Here is a 22,202-nt window from a genome sequence, read left to right on the forward strand (position 1 = left end):
TAGATAGATAGATAGACAGACAGACAGTGGACAAATAGGAGAGAGACAATAGATAGATACAAAAGTTATAAGACAGGGTCTATATGGTTATACTGTCTATTCTTCCTCTCATTTTTTGTCCATCCTTCTGTCTTTCTCTACCTATCCATCTCACATTTACCTATAACCAGTTATTATTGCTTTTTCATAGGACTGTAGTTAATTCCAAGCACCGAAGCGTAATAACAAATTGGTCTCTGTTACATCTGTATATATCATATATGAGCTGTTATGTTACACAGAATAGACAGGGCAGACGAACACTCAGCGCACACCACACAGTGGAGATGGCAGCCGGGTGCACAGGGAGGAGGAGGAGGAGAGACGGGCACGTACCTTTTTTTTGCGGTTGCCACTTTCACGCTGCACTGCTTTCATGAGATGAACCAGTCTATCTACAAAGGTTTGCTGTGTCGCCAGCAGCGAGCGCATCACTCTGACAGACTTATCGCCCTGGAGCAGGGAACAGCAAGGAAGGGGAAAAATAAAGATGAACTTGTCTCGCCTGTTACTGCGGCTCTCATCTGCTTGTACGACAATGCAGCCGCTGCTCCTCCAAGTGCTGGGTGCTATTATGTAACCGAGCGACTAACGTTTTATTAATCGGCGTCTTGTGAATACACAGAGGTGGCGACCTCAGCTCCGAACACTGTCACATAGTCCAGGGAATCCACAATTACTACCCATAGCAATGAATTGTATACAGGAAATCTGTATATTTTATGTACTACTAATCAGTATACACGTGTTGTATGGCGCTAGTGCGGCAGTGGGTAGTACGCTGCTATGGATGTAAAAAGAAGGGTCCCCTTCCCACAAAATAAATAATCAGTAACGCGTTTCAGCGTAAACCTTACGCCTTCGTCAGGGAACGTCAATCACAACGAGCCCAGAAAGAAATGGGTGTAGGTGCAAATGTAACAAACCCGCAGCAGTGCAGAGGAAGATGAAATTGTAACAAACCTGCACCACTGGCAAAATATCCAATAGGGAGATGACTGAATAGAGAGGCGGTCCGGGGATTCACATAAAAGGAGCACGAGAGGAATACGCCCACATCCCTGACGAAGGCGTAATGATTACGCTGAAACACGTAGGATGAGATTCCATAGAGATACCGTGTGACTTCACACAGACCTATCTTGGAACGCCGTAACTGGTTGTAGCCGTCCTGCTGGCCATGCGCACTCCCAGTACACACTTTGGACAGTTTCTATATTGGAAACCATTAGAGGAACTGAACCGACGCTACTATAAGTAGTAAGTGATATCTGAGTATTCATTACAGAGCATATATGTAGAAGAACTGGATACAGGACTGTTTGTAAAACCCCATTCATTTATAAGAAAAGGGGATTTGTAAGGGGGTCAAACTCTGCAGCCAGTTTATGACCCCTTAGGTCACCTTTGCGCGTCCGTGGTCAGGAAACAATGACCAAGAGACGGCTTCATGAAACCATCAGTATTTCCTGTACTTCCAGTACTTATCAGCTGCCATATGTCCTGCAGGAGGTGGTGTATTCTTTCCAGTCTGACACAGTGCTCTCTGCTGCCACCTCTGTCCATGTCCAGAACTGTCCAGAGCAAGAGCAAATCCCCATAGGAAACCTATCCTGCTCTGGACAGTTCCTGACATGGACAGAGGCGGCAGCAGAGAGCACTGTGCCAGACTGGAAATAATACATCACTTCCTGCAGCACATATAGCAGCTGATAAGTAGTGGAACACTGGAGATTTTTAAATAGAAGTAAATTACCAATCTATATAAATTTCTAAAAACAGTTGATCTGAAAGAAAAAGATTTTCACCAGAGTGCCCTTTTAAAGGCTTTAAACATCTTCCAGAAACAGTACTCTCCTGTCCTCAGTTTGGGTGTGGGGGTTTTGCAGCTTAGTTCCTTTAAGGGGAATGGAGCTGAAATGTAATGCCAAGAACAGGGATGGCGCTGTGTTTGCAAGAAAGTAGTTTGTTTTAATACTCTACCACTTTAGTCTAGATCTGTGCTTGTTTGGTAGCAATACCTTTAAAAGTGCCTGACTGAAGCGTCTCATGACATTAAGGTACATCTCATGAGTCTTAGGATCCCTCATCTGGGTGTCCTGGTCTTCACATTCAACAATAACATACCTGCAAGGAGAGAACACAGCGTCAGGAAGAAACCCAGAATATCCAGAAGGAAAAAAAAGAGTCACCAGTCAATGTCTACACACCAGTATAAGTAGTTGGCCAGGGTGGAGTTCTTGCAGGCTCTGGATATAAGGAAGGTGCAGAGGTCTTGCTGGAAAATAAAGAGTTGCCTATGACGGGAATGCAGAGATAGATAGATAGATAGATAGATAGATAGATAGATAGATAGATAGATAGATAGATAGGAGATAGATAGATAGGAGATAGATAGATAGGAGATAGATAGATAGATAGATAGATAGATAGATAGATAGATAGATAGATAGATAGATAGGAGATAGATAGGAGATAGATAGATAATAGATAGGAGATAGATAGATAGATAGATAGGAGATAGATAGATAGATAGATAGATAGAAGATAGATAGGAGATAGATAGATAGATAGATAGATAGATAGATAGATAGATAAATAATAGATAGATAGGAGATAGATAGATAGATAGATAGATAGATAGATAGATAGATAGATAGATAGGAGATAGATAGATAGATAGATAGAAGATAGATAGGAGATAGATAGATAATAGATAGATATTAGATAGATAGATAGGAGATAGATAGATAGATAGATAGATAGATAGATAGATAGATAGGAGATAGATAGATAGATAGATAGATAGATAGATAGATAGATAGATAGGAGATAGATAGATAGATAGATAGATAGATAGATAGATAGATAGATAGATAGGAGATAGATAGATAGGAGATAGATAGATAGATAGATAGATAGATAGATAGATAGATAGATAGGAGATAGATAGATAGGAGATAGATAGGAGATAGATAGATAGATAGGAGATAGATAGATAGATAGATAGATAGATAGATAGATAGGAGATAAATAGATAGATAGATAGATAGATAGATAGATAGATAGATAGATAGATAGACAGCAGATTACCTCCAGATTTTCAGCTTCGCCTCCATCTTTGGTCTTGGAAGGTGCTGGAGATGAGGACTGTGGATGTGTACTAGAAATAATCTGCGAACTGACATAAAATAAAAGAATTGTTAAAATCAGGAATATAGGACCATGGAGTCTCATCAAGCAGCTCATATAGATTAATATGTTATTTTTTCACGTAAAGCTAGGGATCCCCTGCAGCTGCCTTGCTGATGGCTTCTGGTCCCTGTTTGTCACTGCCGCTTGCTGATTGCTGCGATGCATTATCTCAGCCAATCACAGGCCACAGCTGAGTGGAGGGCAGTTGCTGCAGAGACAACTCCTTACTAGCGACTAGAAAGCATGAACATGAGTGGGGTCCAGCGGCTGTCAGAGGAGCAGCTGCAGAGGATGGGGGTAGGTGAGTATCATTTCTACTTTTCATACCTGACCCCTTGCTACATGTTAGAAATTATCCACCTGGAAACTACTTGAGACTTGGAAAGCGGTGGGCTACTTCATAAATTTCAAGCAGTGTAGAGAGCGAAATGTCGTGGTTTGGGGAAATAATCCTATCCTATCCTTCTATGTGCTGTGGTTTTCTCCATTGGATATTACCTTGTACTTTTGGTCGCTGGTACTTACCACTTGGCACCACTACACCGATATCTGGAGTGCTGCATTTACTTTATTGAATATATATATATATATATATATATATTCAACAAAGTAAATGCAGCACTCCAGATATCGGTGTAGTGGTGCCAAGCGGCAAGTACCAGCGACCAAAGGTCGCTGTCACTGTCATTATATATATATATATATATATATATATATATATATATATATATTGTAGGGATCTTCCCGGGGGATGGGGTGTTTGGACACAGTTCACAGCAGACTTGGACTTGTAAAATAACAGCTTGGCGTTTATTTGCAGCATAAACAGTCCATCAAACAAAACCCAGCAGCACCGTGCTTTAAGAATAAAACAAACAAAAAGGTCTTGCCCGTCTGGGCGCTTACTAACAGGTTTCTTCACCTATCTGACACTAGACAAACAGTGCGTCTTTCACCTGGATAGCGCAGGGTATATATATGCTCCAGCAGCGTCTGTATTCCTTGCTCCCAGGAGAACCAGCATGCAGGCTGTTCACCCCTGGCTGAGAGCCCCCATCTGCACACTGTGTGAGTTTTTACCTTCTCAGGCTGATTAGGGTCAGAGCTCACCTGATCCCAACACCTGAACTGGATCGAGGGGAGGGAATGGCAAGTCCCACTACCAAAACCTACCTGCCATTCCATGTAAATCTAGGCCCGGCAACAGTAAATAATAGCTCAGCAGCATAACACTGCTGAGCACAGATGCCTCCTGGACTTACCATCTCAGGCTACGTTCACACAGAGCAAAAGGGGCGGATTACGCGAGGAAATATTTCCGCCTGAAATCAACTGACGCTGAATTCCGAGCAGAAAATAAGCAGAATGTAAGCAGAATCCCTGCGTATTCCGCTAGGAAAGTGTTCAGCTCGTAATCAGCTCTTGACAAATTCAGCGCGGAATACTCGAGGAATCCGCGCTGAATCCGCATGCATTCAGCGCTGAAATTCAGCGAGTATTTGGCGAGTAAACTAGACTATACCAGAACATATACTAGAATCCTCCTCCCCCCCTTTTTTCCCAATTTCCGCGCTGATTCAGCGCGTAATTTCCGCTTGTATTACGCTTGTATTCCGCGCTGAATATGCGCGTATTCCGTGCTGAAACAGAAAATCAGAGCCCCATTGGTTTGTAAAGGCTTCCGCTAGCGGAAGAATGAACATGTTCATTCTTCTGGCGGAAAGCAGATTAGTTCAGTGCGGAAATTCCACCGTGTGAACTGCAGAGCAGAATTTCCATTCAACACAATGGAAATTAGCTCTGCACCTATTTTAACGGCCGAAATTTCAGCGCTGATTCAGCGCAGAAATTCAGCTGCTTTTGCTCTGTGTGAACGAGCCCTCACACTATGAAGTAACCTAGGTGAGATGTACACCCCCTCAAACACTTCACCTGTGACATGTCCACAATATATATATATATATATATATATATATATATATATATATATATATATATATATATATATATGACAGTGACACTTTAATCATTTCATTTTGCCTGGAAAAGCCCTTTAAGGATTGCTTTACCTGTCAATGTCCCCGGGGTTTGCTCCGGAGGTCAGCATGCTGTCGAGCATGGTTCCCTGGCTGTCCTTCTTTGTTGGTTCTAGTCCGCTCTTTATATCATCAAAGTTTTCATATTTTAGAGCCTGAACCAACTGCAGTAAGTACATCAACAGATCCTATAGAGAAAAACAAACATGGTAATGAAACACAAACACTCCCGACGTGTATTCACAAGCACTATGATAAATTGCCCGCAGCCTGATCAGCGGTGAATTCCACCCTGCTGGCTGAAGTTCGGGTCTCCGTGGCTATGAACAGCCATAAGACCATAATGCATGTGACCCCTATTGGATCAGAATCAGGGTCATGCATATACATGTATATGACTAAAGGTATAGAGATAAACATGTATACTACACATATATATATATATATATATATATATATATATACACACACACACGTACCAAAGAGAAAACCCCAATTATAAAAAACTATACCTTAAAGTGGTAGTTCACAAGAAAAAAATCTTTAAAATCAACTAGTGCCAAAAAGTGCCAGAGATTTGTAATTTACTTCTATTAAAAAAAAATCTCAAACCTTCCAGTACTTTTCAACTGCTGTATGTCCTGCAGGAAGTGGTGTATTCTTTCCAGTCTAGGGAGCAGGAGAGGTTTTCTATGGGGATTTTCTATTGCTCTGGACAGTTCCTGAGATGGACAGAGGTGGCAGCAGAGAGCACCTGCAGGACATACAGCAGCTTATAAGTACTGGAAGACTTGATTTTTTATTTTTATTTAATAAAAGTAAATTACAAATCTCTGTCACTTTTTGGCACCATTTGATATGTAAGAATTTTTTTGTGAACTTCCCCTTTAAAGATGGAGTTCCCCTTTAACAGTCCATATGGTGCATAGTTTTGCTGAAGTACAAGTATAATGACTGTTTGGAGCATCCATGTTACTGTGTAAATTATTACATTTTAACCAGCTACCGGCAAACATGACTAATGCTTTGGTGGAGTGTTTGAGAAACGGGGCCCCCGAACAGAGGCCGGAGGAGAGATGACGCTCTAAACTGTGACATCTGTTCTGTCATTGAGCGCTGAATCGTCCTTGAAGAGGGACAGGAATTCTTATCATGTTAAATATATGCAGAGAGAATCCATAAAAGACGACGCTAATGGTGTGCGATACATTCCACTGAATACATGGTATAAATCAATATATGCAGATGGCATGGAGCGCATACAAAGCAAGTGCAAAGGGAGAAGTCTCTCTGTATCCCCCGTATACTTACAGTAACTTACAGCATGATGGGGGAGTCACACCATGGCCGGATTCTCAACATAAAGAACAGGCTCTGTTCTAGAAAACCTATGTACTAATCGTCTATTAGGAATCCCTGAGCTAATGGCGGGGGAGGGAATCTTCAGGGTGGAATGCAGCTCTAAAGGACAGGACAGCTGTGTAATGCCTTATTCCTCCAGTGGGGGCGCTGCAGGGGAATCAAACACTTGGAGAACACTTGATATCCCCAGAGTACAGATCATTATTGGGGTCTCTGGTTGCAGGGAATACTATGAACAATCTAAAACATCCTTCTCACTATTGTGTATCCTATGTATTCTAGTGGGTAAGAGAGGGGACGTGCTTAGCTTTGGTTTATGTATTTTCCTATAACAGGATTTAGTATTGTAAGGTAAAAAGCTATTTACATACTCACAGGCTTCTGTTACCCCACCATCACCTATAGGGAAAGCCTGCGAGCCCTGCTTCCCTCACCATCCCCTATACAGAAAGGCTGTGAGTCCCGCAACCCTGCCATCCCCTATAGGGAAAGCCTGTGAGCCCTGCTTCCCTCACCATCACTTATACAGAAAGACTGCGAGTCCTGATAACTCACCATCCCCTGTAGAGAAAGTCTGTGCTTCCTGCAGCCCTGCCATCACCTATAGGGAAAGCATGCGAAACCTGCTACCCCACTATCCCCTATAGAGGAAGCCTATGAGTCCTGCAACCCTGCCATCACCTATAAAGAAAGCATCCGAAACCTGCCACTCCACCATTCCCTATAGATAAAGCCTGTGAGTCCTGCTACCCCACCATTCCCTATGCAGAACACCTGTGAGTCCTCCTACCCCACCATCACTTATAGAGAAACCCTGAGTCCTGCTACCCTCAACCACCCACAAAGAAAGCCTGTGAGCCCTGTTCCAGGCTTTCTCTACGTGTGATGGGGAAGCAGGACTCACAGGCTTTGTCTGCGTGTGATGGAGAAGCAGGACTCACAGGCTTTCTCTATGTGTAATGGAGAAGCAGGACTCACAGGCTTTCTCTATGTGTGATGGGGAAGCAGGACTCACAGGCTTTCTCTATGTTTGATGGAGAAGCAGGACTCACAGGCTCTCTCTATGTGTGATGGAAAAGCAGGACTCACAGGCTTTCTCTATGTGTGATGGAGAAGCAGGACTCACAGGCTCTCTCTATGTGTGATGGAAAAGCAGGACTCACAGGCTTTCTCTATGTGTGATGGAGAAGCATGACTCACAGGCTTTCTCTGTGTGTGATGGGGAATCAGGACTCACAGGCTCTCTCTATGTGTGATGATAGAGAAGCAGGACTCACGGGCTTTCTCTATGTGTGATGATAGAGAAGCAGGACTCACAGGCTTTCTCTATGTGTGATGATGGAGAAGCAGGGCTCACAGACTTTCTCTATGTGTGATGGAGAAGCAGGACTCACAGGCTTTCTCTATGTGTGATGATGGAGAAGCAGGACTCACAGGCTTTCTCTATGTGTGATGATGGAGAAGCAGGACTCACAGGCTTTCTCTATGTGTGATGATGGAGAAGCAGGACTCACAGGCTTTCTCTATGTGTGTTGATGGGGGAAGCAGGACTCACAGGCTTTCTCTATGTGTGATGATGGAGAAGCAGGACTCACAGGCTTTCTCTATGTGTGATGGAGAAGCAGGACTCACAGGCTTTCTCTATGTGTAATGGAGAAGCAGGACTCACAGGCTTTCTCTATGTGTGATGATGGAGAAGCAGGACTCACAGGCTTTCTCTATGTGTGATGATGGAGAAGCAGGGCTCACAGACTTTCTCTATGTGTGATGATGGAGAAGCAGGACTCACAGGCTTTCTCTATGTGTGATGATGGAGAAGCAGGACTCGCAGGCTTTCTCTATGTGTGATGGAGAAGCAGGGCTCACAGACTTTCTTGTGCCTGTCATTGGGGACACAGCACCAGTGGGTATAGGCTACTGCCACTAGGAGGCGACACTAGACAGAAGAAGAAGTGACTCCGCCTGGCAGGCTATACCCCTCCTACAGGCACCAGGCTAACTCAGTTTTAGTCTAGTGTCCGTAGGAGGTAGACACAGGTGCCATGCACCTCTATTTTTTATTTTAGTTTTATTTCTTTACCTTTTCTTTTAGATTATCAGGGGGACAGTCGGCGTGGGCTGCCACATCAGACGTAGTTCCCCCTGAGGGTGCATGGAAAAGTTCTTTTCCCTGCGCCGGTCACCCGTCCCCCAACGCCCGCTCCCTGCGGCAGGATACCGGTGCCCCACCAAGGTGCGAGGTGACCGAAGGGGTGACCCTGTGTGCACCTGAAGACGCCGGACAGGTGAGTATTCCTGTCCCTAGCCTCCTTTGGGTCTGGGGGGGGGGGTCATCCTACCAGGGCACCCAAGTATTCCCACAGCATAGCTCTCCTCCCTGCCTTCTTCCCTGCCTCTCTCCCCTCCTTCCCTGCCTCTCTTCCCCCCTGCCTCCCCTCTCAGGCAGCTTGAGTCCAAGCTCCTCTTTCTTCAGGGAGAGGGGGTGGAGGGCGTCTCTGTGAGCTCGCAGGCAGCAGCTCCATAGGGGACGGCCGAGGGGTTTACCGGGCTCTTCTCTCTTCCGGTGGCCGCGTTTTTCAGCGCTCCGCGACGCCGTTTCACTGCCGCCGGCCTGCCCATAAATTTAGCCCCCGGCTTCTGGCGGAGCTAGGCCGCGTCGGCGCGCACGAGTGACTTCACGGGGGTGGAGCGCCCGCCCGTTTTCGGCCCTTCCCGCCCGCTGGCTTGCCTCTTATTGGCTACTCTCTCCCCCAGCTCCTTCCTGTGCCCCCTCCCTTTCTCCTCTCATCTCTGCAGCGCAGCAGCTTGTGGCCACCTGCTATTCTCACTGCCTGCCAGTACAGCAGCCTCAGCTCCCTGTGCACAGCAACAGCTCAGCATCCAGTGCAGCAGTTCCAGCGTGCCCCAGCTCCAGCATCCAGTGCAGCTCCAGCATCCAGTGCAGCTCCAGCATCCAGTGCAGCTCCAGCTCGCTCCAGCAACCAGTGCAGCTCCAGCATCCAGTGCAGCTCCAGCTCGCTCCAGCAACCAGTGCAGCTCCAGCATCCAGTGCGGCAGCAGCCCCAGGGTCGGGTAGGCTCACCCAGTGGGTGATATCCCTCTCCTCCACTCCCCAGGCTAACAGCCCCAGCTACCATGTCTGGTCCCCGGGACAACCCCCCTAGGCAGCTCACTCCTGCGGCGGTGGCGACACACTTTGCGTGTGCTCGTTGCAATAAAAAGTTCCCCTGCGGTCAGCCTGGCCCCCTCTGTCTCTTATGCCTTAACCCTAGTGCCACCTCCCAGGAGGCCCCCCCTCCAGGTTCAGATGTAGCCTGCCCTGAGTGGGCTAGGTCCCTGTCCCAGGCGATCGGTGACCTCTCTAAGCTGTCCCAGGTTATGATCCATGCCATTGAGCGGTTGCCTTCCCAGGCGCCTCCAGCAGCGGGACTCTCCAGGGTATCTCCTGACTCCCCTTCCAGAGGCCGGTTTCATAAGAGATCTAGACTCTCTGTCTCACGGTCACCCTCTAGGTGTTCCTCAGACCCTTCTCCGGACAGATCCACTGCAGGCTGTTCCGCTTCCCAGCGACCCCTCTCCGCCACCTCGGGGGACCCCTCTGACTCAGCTGGCCTCTGCAGTGCAGGCCTTGATCCGTGCAGTGCGGGACACCTTACATATTGAGGAAGAGTCCCCTTCTACTTCCAGGAGTGAAGTCTCTTTCAGTCGCCATAGGCGACAGCCCTTGGTTTTTCCCAGCCATAAGGATTTTGAAGATCTCCTAGCCAAGGAGTGGAATCACCCTGACCGGCGGATTCCATCCTCTAAGCGCTCCGAGGCTTTGTTTCCCTTCTCCCCTGACTTGGTCACAACATGGACGGTGCCCCCATCGGTGGACCCTCCGGTTTCACAACGTTCCAAGTCTACTACTCTGCCTCTGGCAGATGGGGCTTCACTCACTGACCCAGTGGACAAGACAATCAACGCTTTTTCGAAGTCTGTCTTTATTGCAGCTGGTTCGGCCCTACGTCCTACCTTTGCTGCATCCTGGGTCAGCAAGGCTTGTTCCTCTTGGGCCAGGCAGTTAGTCCATGACCACTCCCTGGACACCCCGCGTGAGGATCTCCTGTCTCTGGCCTCGCAGATTCTGCATGCGTCCAAATACTTGTGCGACGCTTCGCAGGAAGCCACTCGTTTGTCTGCGCGGGCCCTGGCTAACTCTGTAGCCATCCGACGATCTGTCTGGTTAAAATGCTGGCCAGCTGACGCCGCCTCCAAAAAGGCTCTGACTTCTCTTCCCTTTGCAGGGAACAGACTTTTTGGGGAGCGACTAGATAAAATAATCTCGGACGCTACAGGGGGGAAGAGTTCCTTGCTCCCTCAAAACCGCTCCTGGCGGCCTCAGCCTCCCAGGCGTTCCAGCCGTTTCCGCTCCTTTGAGCCTCCGGCACGTCGTCGCCCGGCTAAGGATACGCCTCCAGCTCCTTCTAGGAAGCCCTCCTTCAAACCCCGCCCCTCCTGGCAGCCCCGTTCTCGCCCTTCTAATGGTCCTGCACCCAAGTCTTCTTCCTGAGGGTCCTTCCCCACTCGGGTCTCTCCCTCAAGTAGGGGGTCGTCTGCTCTCCTTCAAGGAGATTTGGCTCGCCCATGTGTCCGATGTGTGGGCTCGGGAGGTGGTGTCCTCAGGGTACAAAATAGAGTTTGTGTGCATTCCACCTCCTCGCTTTTTTCCATCAAATCTCCCACGCTCTTCGGCACGGCTTTCCGAGCTTTTTCGGGCGGTTCAGAATCTCCTAGCTCAAGGAGTTGTGGTCCCAGTTCCTCCCTCCGAGCACTTCCAGGGATTCTATTCCAATCTGTTCACAGTCCCCAAAAAGGACGGCTCGGTCCGTCCTATCCTGGATTTGAAACGGCTGAACAGGTTTGTTCGCCTTCGGCGGTTCCGCATGGAATCCTTGCGGTCGGTGGTCGCGTCTCTAGAGCAGGACGAATTTCTTGCATCTATAGACATCCGCGACGCCTATCTGCATGTTCCCATAGCAGCCAGTCATCAACGTTTCCTACGTTTCGCCGTCGGTTCTGGACATTTCCAGTTCGTTGCCCTGCCCTTCGGGCTCGCCACGGCGCCTCGGGTCTTTACCAAGATCCTTGCACCTTTGATGGCTCTGCTTCGGTCAAAGGGGGTGGCTGTCCTGCCATACCTGGACGACCTCTTGGTAAAGGGCTGCTCCAAGCAGGACACTTTGTCCAGCCTCCAGATCACACTCGATCTCTTGACCAATTTCGGTTGGGTGATCAATTACCAAAAATCTTCCCTACTTCCCTCCCGCTCTATGGAGTTTCTCGGGATGCTATTCAACACCGAGACGGCCCGCGTCCTCCTTCCTCCCAACAAAGTTGCCTCCCTGCTCGATTCCTGTTCGATTCGCCTTTGCATGCGAGTCCTGGGCAAGATGGTCTCCTCTTTCGAGGCAATCCCCTTTGCTCAGTTTCATTCGCGCCCTCTGCAGCAAGCGATTCTGTCTCAGTGGGACAGGTCCCCTCTGTCTCTCCACAAGAAGATCCTCCTGTCCCCTGGCTTCTTTGGTGGTTGACGTCTCCGGTGGTCCTCCTCGGCCGCTCGTTCCTCCCCCTCAATTGGCTGGTCGTCTCTACGGATGCCAGCCTGTCCGGGTGGGGGGCTGTCTTCAGGAGCCACACAGCTCAGGCTCTTGGTCGCCGATGGAGGCTCGGCTTCACATCAATATCCTGGAGCTCAGTGGACCTATCTCCTGAGGGGTTACCCGGTCCGTGTTCAGACCGACAACGTCACCGCCGTTGCTTATCTGAACCGTCAAGGCGGCACCAGGAGCCGCTGACCCCATGGGAGTAGTTCTCCCTGGTTTACGCCTTTCCTCCTCTGCCCATTCTCCCACGAGTCCTGAAGCGCATCAAGGCACTCGGCGTTATCGCCATTCTTGTCGCTCCAGACTGGCCGCGCCGGTCCTGGTACGCCGATGTAGTGCACCTCCTGGCCGACGCCCCCTGGCGCCTTCCCCTGCGGGCCGACCTCCTTTCACAAGGGCCAATATTCCAGCCCAATTTACCTCAGCTGAGTTTAACGGCGTGGCTGTTGAAGCCGCTGTATTGAGGTTTCGTGGGTTCTCAGAACCAGTCATCCAAACCATGCTTAAGGTCCGTAAGCCTCAGTCAGCTCGGATCTACCATCGCGTGTGGAAGGCCTTCTTTTCTTGGTGCGAACAGAATAATTTTCACCCCTTGGTGTGTTCCACGCCCAAGATCCTTTCCTTTTTACAATCCGGGCTGAATAAATGCCTCAGTCATTCCACCTTGCGTTCGCAGATTTCCGCCCTGTCTGTTCTTTTCAGCGGGCTCTCGCTTTCCGCCCCCAGGTGAAGACCTTTCTTCAGGGGGTGGTCCATTTGGCCCCTCCTTTTCGTCAGCCTTTAGAGCCCTGGGACCTTAATTTAGTCCTCGAGGTTCTACAAGGTCCTCCCTTTGAGCCTCTTCGGGAGGTGTCTCTTTGTTTCCTTTCTTGGAAAGTTGCCTTCCTGGTGGCGATTACTTCCATCCGTAGGGTGTCTGAACTGGCAGCGCTCTCTTGTCGCTCCCCTTATCTGGTCCTTCACAAGGACAAGGTGGTGCTTCGTCCTCTTCCTTCCTTCCTGCCGAAGGTCGTGTCTGCATTCCACCTTAATGAGGACATCATTCTCCCCTCTTTTTGCCCTGCGCCCTCCCATCCTAGGGAACGGTCCCTGCATTGTTTGGACCTTGTCCGGGCCATACGGATCTACTTGTCCGTCACTGCTTCCTTCCGCCGCTCGGATTCCTTGTTCGTGGTCCCGTCGGGTCCGCGCAAGGGGCTGGCGGCTTCCAAGACCACCATTGGGCGTTGGATCAGGGCAGCTATCGCAGAGGCCTACCGCGTTCGTGGCAGGGCTCCTCCTTTTCGGGTCACCGCTCATTCTACTCGAGCTGTGGGGGCCTCTTGGGCGGTTCGCCATTAGGCCTCAGTGTCCCAGGTCTGCAAGGCCGCCACCTGGTCTTCAGTTCACACTTTTTCAAAGTTTTATCAGGTCCATGAATGAAGCCACAAGAAAGGGATTTTACGGTGAGTACCAAAAAAATCCTCTTTTATGTGTGATGGAGAAGCAGGGCTCACAGACTTTCTTTATGTGTGATGGGGAAGCAGGATTACCCTCCTCACCAGCTTGGAGGCGACCAAACTTGCTGCGGTTAAAGGGGTTGTACCGGTTTGAAAAAACATGTCCAATTTCCTCCAGAAACAGCGCCACTCCTGTACTCAGTTTGGTTGTGGGTTTTGCAGATCAGTTCTACTGAAGTGAACAGAGCAGAATTGCAATACCCCACACACCCTGACGACAGGGGCGGCGCTGTTTTAGCAAAAGAAGTAGCTGCATTTTTTTCTAACCCTTGTGCAATATTCTGACCACTTTAAGCAAACAAAACTGCTTAAAAAACCCATAAATCATCCATCTTCTGAACCCTCGCTCCTGCCCCCTGCGTTTGAAGCCGACACCGCCGCGCCCCTTCAATCTTATTCAAACAGATTTTTTTCAACCCACTTACTTCTTCCGAAGTTTTACAGAAAAAATAAGAAAGAAAGAAAAGACAGAGACACCGGCCTCTGTGCCCGTCTGAGAAAATCTATGCTGCTGTCGCCGCTTCCCGGCTCAAAGGTTACAGCAAAACTTGGAAATAAATTGAATCTTCCTGGCCACTTTGCCAGCTGGAGAGATGAGAGGCCTGACCCCCGAGCGTCTGAATCGATATCATTCTTCAAACAAGTAATGGAATTTCTATCAGATTATAAGAAGAGGTCAGCGTTTGACAAGTACGGCCGGGGAGATTATCCTGCCTCCGCAGCTCTGCTCTAATAGCTTCCGGCTTAACTCTTCCCGGGGCTGATGGCGCTTGTCTGATGGATTCCGTATCTGTGATCATCGCTTTCCATTTACATATAGAATGAGGAGACTTTCAATTCTACAATAAAAAGTGATCTTTCTTCCTTCCTGTCTATGAAACAGCAGAAGCAGTATACCCCCGTTCACATTAGAGTTGCAGCTTGATGCAGTTTCTGTCACTTTCGGAACATACTCTACTCTACTAGCATAACACAATATAGCTCAGTGGGGTCCATCAGGTAACCTCCCTACCTGCTACACAGAAAAGATTCAAACCTCAGTGTGTATCTCAGTGGATCCCTAGATACTGAACGTGACACTGAAAGCATAAAGAAGCAGACTCCCATAAGGCAAGCAAATATTCCATTAAATCTTGGGTTGTTCTTTTATCTCTATCCACAAATCCACACTCCCATGTTCTTGGGCTAACGCTACAGGGCCGGCTCCTGGACCAATATAATAGTATTATATCTAAACTGGGAACCGGTGGCAGCATTACCAGCCATCCAGTGCCCGTGTGGACAGGGGGTGTCGGTGTAAATCTATTCCAAGCCGACCTAATGTACTATTGGTAGAGTGGGGGACGTCATATATTGGTACTGTACCATTATTACCACATATCAGTACTATACCATTATTACCACATATCGGTACTATACCATTATTACCACATATCGGTACTATACCATTATTACCACATATCGGTACTATACCATTATTACCACATATCGGTACTATACCATTATTACCACATATCGGTACTATACCATTATTACCACATATCAGTACTATACCATTATTACCACATATCAGTACTATACCATTATTACCACATATCGGGACTATACCATTATTACCACATATCAGTACTATACCATTATTACCACATATCAGTACCGTACCATTATTACCACATATCAGTACCATACCATTATTACCACATATCAGTACTATACCATTATTACCACATATCAGTACCGTACCATTATTACCACATATCAGTACCGTACCATTATTACCACATATCAGTACCGTACCATTATTACCACATATCAGTACCGTACCATTATTACCACATATCAGTACCGTACCATTATTACCACATATCAGTACCGTACCATTATTACCACATATCAGTACCGTACTATTATTACCACATATCGGTACCGTACCATTATTACCACATATCAGTACTATACCATTATTACCACATATCAGTACTATACCATTATTACCACATATCAGTACCGTACTATTATTACCACATATCGGTACCGTACCATTATTACCACATATCAGTACCGTACCATTATTACCACATATCAGTACTATACCATTATTACCACATATCAGTACCGTACCATTATTACCACATATCAGTACCGTACCATTATTACCACATATCAGTACCGTACCATTATTACCACATATCAGTACTATACCATTATTACCACATATCAGTACTATACCATTATTACCACATATCAGTACCGTACCATTATTACCACATATCAATACTATACCATTATTACCACATATCAGTACCGTACCATTATTACCACATATCAGTACCGTACCATTATTACCACATATCAGTACCATACCATTATCACCACATATCAGTACTATACTATTATTACCACATATCAGTACTATACCATTATTACCACATATCAGTACTATACCATTATTACCACATATCAGTACTATACCATTATTACCACATATCAGTACTATACCATTATTACCACATATCAGTACTATACTATTATTACCACATATCAGTACTATACCATTATTACCACATATCAGTACTATACCATTATTACCACATATCAGTACTATACTATTACCACATATCGGTACTATACCATTATTACCACATATCAGTACTATACCATTATTACCACATATCAGTACCGTACCATTATTACCACATATCAGTACCGTACCATTATTACCACATATCAGTACCGTACCATTATTACCACATATCAGTACCGTACCATTATTACCACATATCAGTACCATACCATTATCACCACATATCAGTACTATACTATTATTACCACATATCAGTACTATACCATTATTACCACATATCAGTACCGTACCATTATTACCACATATCGGTACCGTACCATTATTACCACATATCGGTACTATACCATTATTACCACATATCAGTACTATACCATTATTACCTCATATCGGTACCGTACCATTATTACCACATATCGGTACTATACCACTGATACGCTACAGTACAGGCCTAACACCGCTTACATACAGGAAGACATCAACTACATTTCTGTCAGCTGGTTTATTTACCACCCACCCCCACCCCAACACACGGAGATGTTCCTGTACCTGTCAGGACATGAGAGTCCCATGTTACTCTGCAGGAAATCCAGTGAGGTCAGACATATTGGCCATGCCCAGCACCTACCTCGTCATCCGCCTGCTGGAGTCGGGCTACGGCGTAACGTCGCACTGTTGGGTTAGTAAACTGAGATGACAGGAGCTCCAGGGAGTCTTCTACATCCATCGGTTTCCATTTCCCCAAAAGTTCCAGAGCTTGCTTGGCCTCCTGAGGCAAATCCCAATTGACGCATTTCAGGAACTTTGTCAATGCCTACAATATAGATGAATGAATACATGAATATCCCCCCCAGTGGTATTGGGGCACGGTGATGTAAGATGGGAATCTATTTGGGCACATGGACATCACTGCAGGGGACAACACATGTGATCCCTCCATCTGCATCAGCTCTCCACCCCTGGCTAATACACAGATATATGTATGATCTCCAGCATCTAGAACTTATTCCACACAATGCAGAACTACTACAGCCCTGTGTGCCAATAAGGGAAAAGTGCATTCAGTTCTCTAATATATAAGCTTAAAGGGGTGTCCCACTCAAACATAACTCTTTATATGTTGCTGCCCATAGTAAGACTAAAAATTCTTTCCAGACTTATTATCTATTCAGTCTCCTTCTCCCAGTTCCGAGCTGCTGCTTTCTGCTGAAGACAGAGACAGAGAGAGGGTGAGCCTCTCTCTGTCTCCCCCTCCCTTCTAATGTAAACAAGTCCCTGGCAGGCTTTACCTGCAACATTGTAACTTCTCTGTAATGTTGAAAGGAAGTTATGGTCTTGTTTAGATCAGCCGTCTCAGAAGGGAGGGGCAAGACAGAGAGAAAAGCTCACACACAGATTTTTATGTCTTCAGTAGAAAGCAGCAGCTCAGAACTGGGGAAGGAGACTGAAGAGATAATAAGTATGGAATGAATTGTTAGAAACTTATGTTTGAGTGGAATACCTCTTTAAGGAGAGCATCAGTCCTACAGTACTAACCTTCTCCTGGTTGGTGAGGTAGTATCTGAACTTCCACACCAGGTCCTGTTCCTCCGATGTCAGCTGTTTGGTTGGGGGGTAGCTGACAATGATCTGCATATAGCAAAAAAGCAACATATAATGAAATTTGTAGTGATCCAGGAAAGACATATATCATGTAAAATCTATATATAAAGATAAGTAATATACTGATGTCCTGCAATACAGTCACACCCATAATAGCACCTGCAGTTTTCCTTTTAAGCTGCAGAACATCACAGCTCTGTGCTGCCCCCTACCTGGTCAGTGTCTGTACAGAAGTGCATTGTAGGAGACAAATTTTTTAATACCGTTTTGAATGCAAATGGGATAAAAGTGCTGATGGTACTCAAGACGAAAAAAAAAAAGATAAAGCTGCAAAGAGTCCTACTCTTTGAGGATATGGATAGTATTGTAACCTATAATGAAAAGCAGCAAGACCAAACGCATTTGGAGGTACAGGCCTACACTACTATGAGACTCTCTTAGTGCTGACTCAGACTCGGTCAGTTATCATGACGCCTTAGGCCCCTGATGTAGAGTTTATCTACAGAGACACCATGTAAGTTAATGGTGGAATCACATGTCTCAGATATCCTGTACCACAGACAGTTCTATATACTGAGCACTCACATTGAGCTGGTCCCGTGTGGCAGCGTTTGGCTTCAGATCATGATCCGAGGGGCCACTTCTTAAACTTCTGGCAAGTTTGTGGTGTTTGCTCTCCACCAAATTTTCCTATAAAGCATCAAAAGAAAAAAAAAAAACAGGAATGAGGATTTCATTTAAATCGACTTTATAAGTTGATTTACTATAAATGACAACGTAACAGCACCCTGAAAAAAGAATCAGACACTCACCATAGACATCTGGGGATCAGGAACACGAACAATCTCAGAACTGGTGGAAATTGGAGTGGACTCATCCCCATCCTGCAAGACATAGCTGGCGTGATTACTTATCAAAAGAGAAAAATACACCAAGCATAGATTTAAAAAAAAAAAAAAAAAAATTATATTTATACACAGGGTGGATAAAAATCAATGATTTTTTTAAAAAAATCAAAAAAATCTGATTTTTTTGATTTAAATCGGATTTTTTTGATTTAAATCGGATTTTTTTCAATAAACTGCTTTTTGAGGAAAATATTTTACCATCCAAAGGTTCTTCCATCATGAGATAAAGCTGAGTTGTTTAACTGAGTAGAATAAAGGCTGTATATGTTCTCAAATGTTACAACATGAACAGAGTTGAGAAAAAGACCTTAATCCTATTGTTCTACAAACCTATGAATACAGAATCATCCCCTTCAGTACCAAGTCCAAGAAGTTAGACAATATGTTTCTGATTGTTTGGAGTGGAATAGATCAGCACAACACAAGAAGAATGTGAATCTAATGGAGCAATGTGCAACAGCTCTGGAGGGTAAAATTGTTAACCTAAGTATTGATGGGTGGAGTAATGTCCACAATGATCCTATTGTATGTGCTTGTATAACAACAGAAGAAGGTAAAGTCTTCCTTGCACAAACAACTGATACGTCAGGAAATGCACACACAGCAGAATACTTAAAAGAAGTGTCAGTAAAAGCTATAACGACATGTGAACAAAAATTCAAGTGTCTAGTACGCAGTTTGGTCACTGACAATGCTGCAAATGTATCCAAGATGAGAAGAGATTTAGAAGAGCAGGGAGGGAATACAAAGCTGATAATAACATATGGTTGCAGTGCTCATTTGCTGCACCTCTTAGCCAAAGACTTAAGTGTTCCAGAAATAAAGGCTAATGTTGTTGAAATTGCTAAATACTTCCGTAATAATCATTTTGCTGCAGCAGCTCTGAAAAGGATGGGTGGAACCAAGCTAACGCTCCCACAAGATGTTAGATGGAACTCTGTGGTGGACTGTTTTGAGCAGTATATCAAAAACTGGCCTTTTCTGATGACACTTTGTGAAGAAAATCGAGATAAAATAGATGGCACTGTCACGGCCAAAATCCTCAACATTGGGCTTAAGAGGAATGTTGAACTTATGCTGAGCTTCCTGAAACCCATCTCTCAAGCTTTAAATAAAATACAGAAAAATAGCTGTTTTATTGCGGATGCTGTCGAAATTTGGAAGGAACTGAGTGAACACTTAAAAACAGAACTACACATGGACAGAGTTCAATTACAAGCAGTAAACAAACGAATGGGACAAGCACTGACTCCAGCTCATTTTTTGGCAAACATTGTCAATATCCAATATTAGGGTCAAAACCTAAGTGCTGAGGAAGAGGAGTTAGCTATGACATGGGTATCCAGCAATCATCCATCTTTAATGCCAACTATAATAAACTTCAGAGCTAAGGGGGAACCATTCAAGAAATATATGTTTGCTGAAGATATTTTAAGGAAGGTCACACCAGTAAACTGGTGGAAGTCACTTAAGCGCTTGGATTTAGAGACTGTTCAAGTAATGATTTCACTTTTAACAGCAGTAGCTTCTTCTGCAGGCGTTGAAAGAATATTCTCTTCCTTTGGACTCATTCATTCTAAATTGAGAAATCGGTTGGGACCCAATAAAGCAGGAAAGCTTGTTTTTCTTTTCCAGATTATGAATAGGAACAAAGAAGAAGATGATGAAGATTAAGATGACGACAAGTGCGCTACAGAGGACTGCAGGGACAGTAGTACTTAAGTTTTTCATGTGTTGGCTGGACTGACAGTTTCTTAAAATTATATATATATATATATATATATATATATATATATATATATATATTATTATTATTTTTATTATTTTTTATTTTTTTTTGTTTAGCCAAATTAGTTAACATGGATGTTTGTTTAAGCAAATAACGTATGCTGTAATGTTGTTATTGTTTCAGTTGAATAAATCCATTTAAATTGTTATTAAGTTCAGGATTATTTTTCTCCTTCCTAAGTACAACAGAACAGTGGTGTCCAAATATGAATGATTAACCCATTAAACTGGGGAGAAAAAAGTAATATAAAAAGTGATTCTAAAAATCTTCATCTACTTGCATGTTAAAGTAGCAAGAACTAGTTTAGGTAAAAACTTTGATTTAAATCACTGATTTAAATCAAGCCTTCCTGACTAGTGATTTAAATCGTGATTTAAATCGTGATTTAAATCAGTTTGATTTAAAACAAATCCACCCTGTTTATACATATATTTTATATATTTTTGTGTGTGTGTGTGTGTGTGCCCCCCAGTATGCATTTTACCAGATTTCCATTGGACAGTAATAGGTGTATGACACCTGTAACAGGGTTCAGCAGGGTGAAGGAGCGGGCCGCACATGCTCTCGTTCTCAGACAGTATAATAGGAGTCGAGGGGCCGCCATCAGTCAAGTGTTTTGATTTTTGCACATTTGAAAAACCGAGTAAGAAGACAAAGAGCTGTGAGAAGCCGTCTCCATTGTGCTGCACTCAGTCTGAATAGTTCGGGTGATTTGGGGCCTTTTATGCTAAGCTTGGAAATAGAGTACATAGGTCAGATGTGCTTGTGTCCTCTCTGACTATAGCAAGAAATGAGCCCGAGCCCATAACCAGCCTAGAGACTAGACAGAACAGGAACTCCACAGCCTTTAAAGTGCTTCTCTTTTTCGATTAAAGTGACATGTTCTTATTGCTCATTGTTATCACATATAAAAAGGCCGCTGTAATTACCAATGTATATTATGCTCCACAAATAGTTAATGTTTTCAGTGGGCATTAGGGTAAGGTTACACTACAATAGTTAAACAGGCACTGCCATTTCAACAAACTTTGCCTAGATCAATAGCACATGTGTATATAAGAAACGTAATACAGTGGTGCCTTGGATTACGAGCATAATTCGTTCCGGGACCATGCTTGTAATCCAAATCCACTCTTAAACCAAAGCAAATTTTCCCATAGGAAATCATTGAAATGCAGACAATTGGTTCCACAACCCAAAAGTAATGATTTAATATTCTGAATAACATGTAAAACAAATAAACAAACAATGAAAAACAGCTTAATATGTGATATTATAAGTTACTGTACAGTATATCAATCAGCATGTGGAGTATAATGTATAGTAAGGGCATAAACCTGAAAAACTGCCGCAGTTTGTAAATACAGGATGAAACTGCAGATCCCTATGATGCAGTAGCGTAGTACAACAGGCTAGAATAGAGAAGCAGGGCTGCTGTCAGAGGTCTGTGTGGTCACATGACAGCAATGGGGAAGGGGTGTGTGTTCAGCATGGACCAATCAGGACTGACAGACTGCAGGGAGCAGGAAGGAATGAGCAGGACAGA

General features: G+C 45.0%; 1 protein-coding gene across 1 annotated transcript in view; it reads right to left on the minus strand.

Moving 5' to 3' along the window:
• The window catches only part of PIK3C3 (phosphatidylinositol 3-kinase catalytic subunit type 3), a 148,673-nt gene that overhangs the window by 94,654 nt on the left and 31,817 nt on the right, over positions 1-22,202 (minus strand). The window contains exons 7-15 of the mRNA XM_069963251.1: positions 18,772-18,843; positions 18,545-18,649; positions 17,894-17,986; positions 16,986-17,171; positions 5,304-5,458; positions 3,133-3,220; positions 2,250-2,317; positions 2,061-2,166; positions 376-492 (exon numbers count right to left, since the gene is read on the minus strand). Of these exons, the coding sequence (XP_069819352.1) occupies positions 376-492; positions 2,061-2,166; positions 2,250-2,317; positions 3,133-3,220; positions 5,304-5,458; positions 16,986-17,171; positions 17,894-17,986; positions 18,545-18,649; positions 18,772-18,843 (990 nt within the window). The remainder of the gene's footprint in view (positions 1-375; positions 493-2,060; positions 2,167-2,249; positions 2,318-3,132; positions 3,221-5,303; positions 5,459-16,985; positions 17,172-17,893; positions 17,987-18,544; positions 18,650-18,771; positions 18,844-22,202) is intronic.

Source organism: Dendropsophus ebraccatus, chromosome 3 (assembly GCF_027789765.1).
Source record: "Dendropsophus ebraccatus isolate aDenEbr1 chromosome 3, aDenEbr1.pat, whole genome shotgun sequence".
NCBI lineage: Eukaryota > Metazoa > Chordata > Amphibia > Anura > Hylidae > Dendropsophus > Dendropsophus ebraccatus.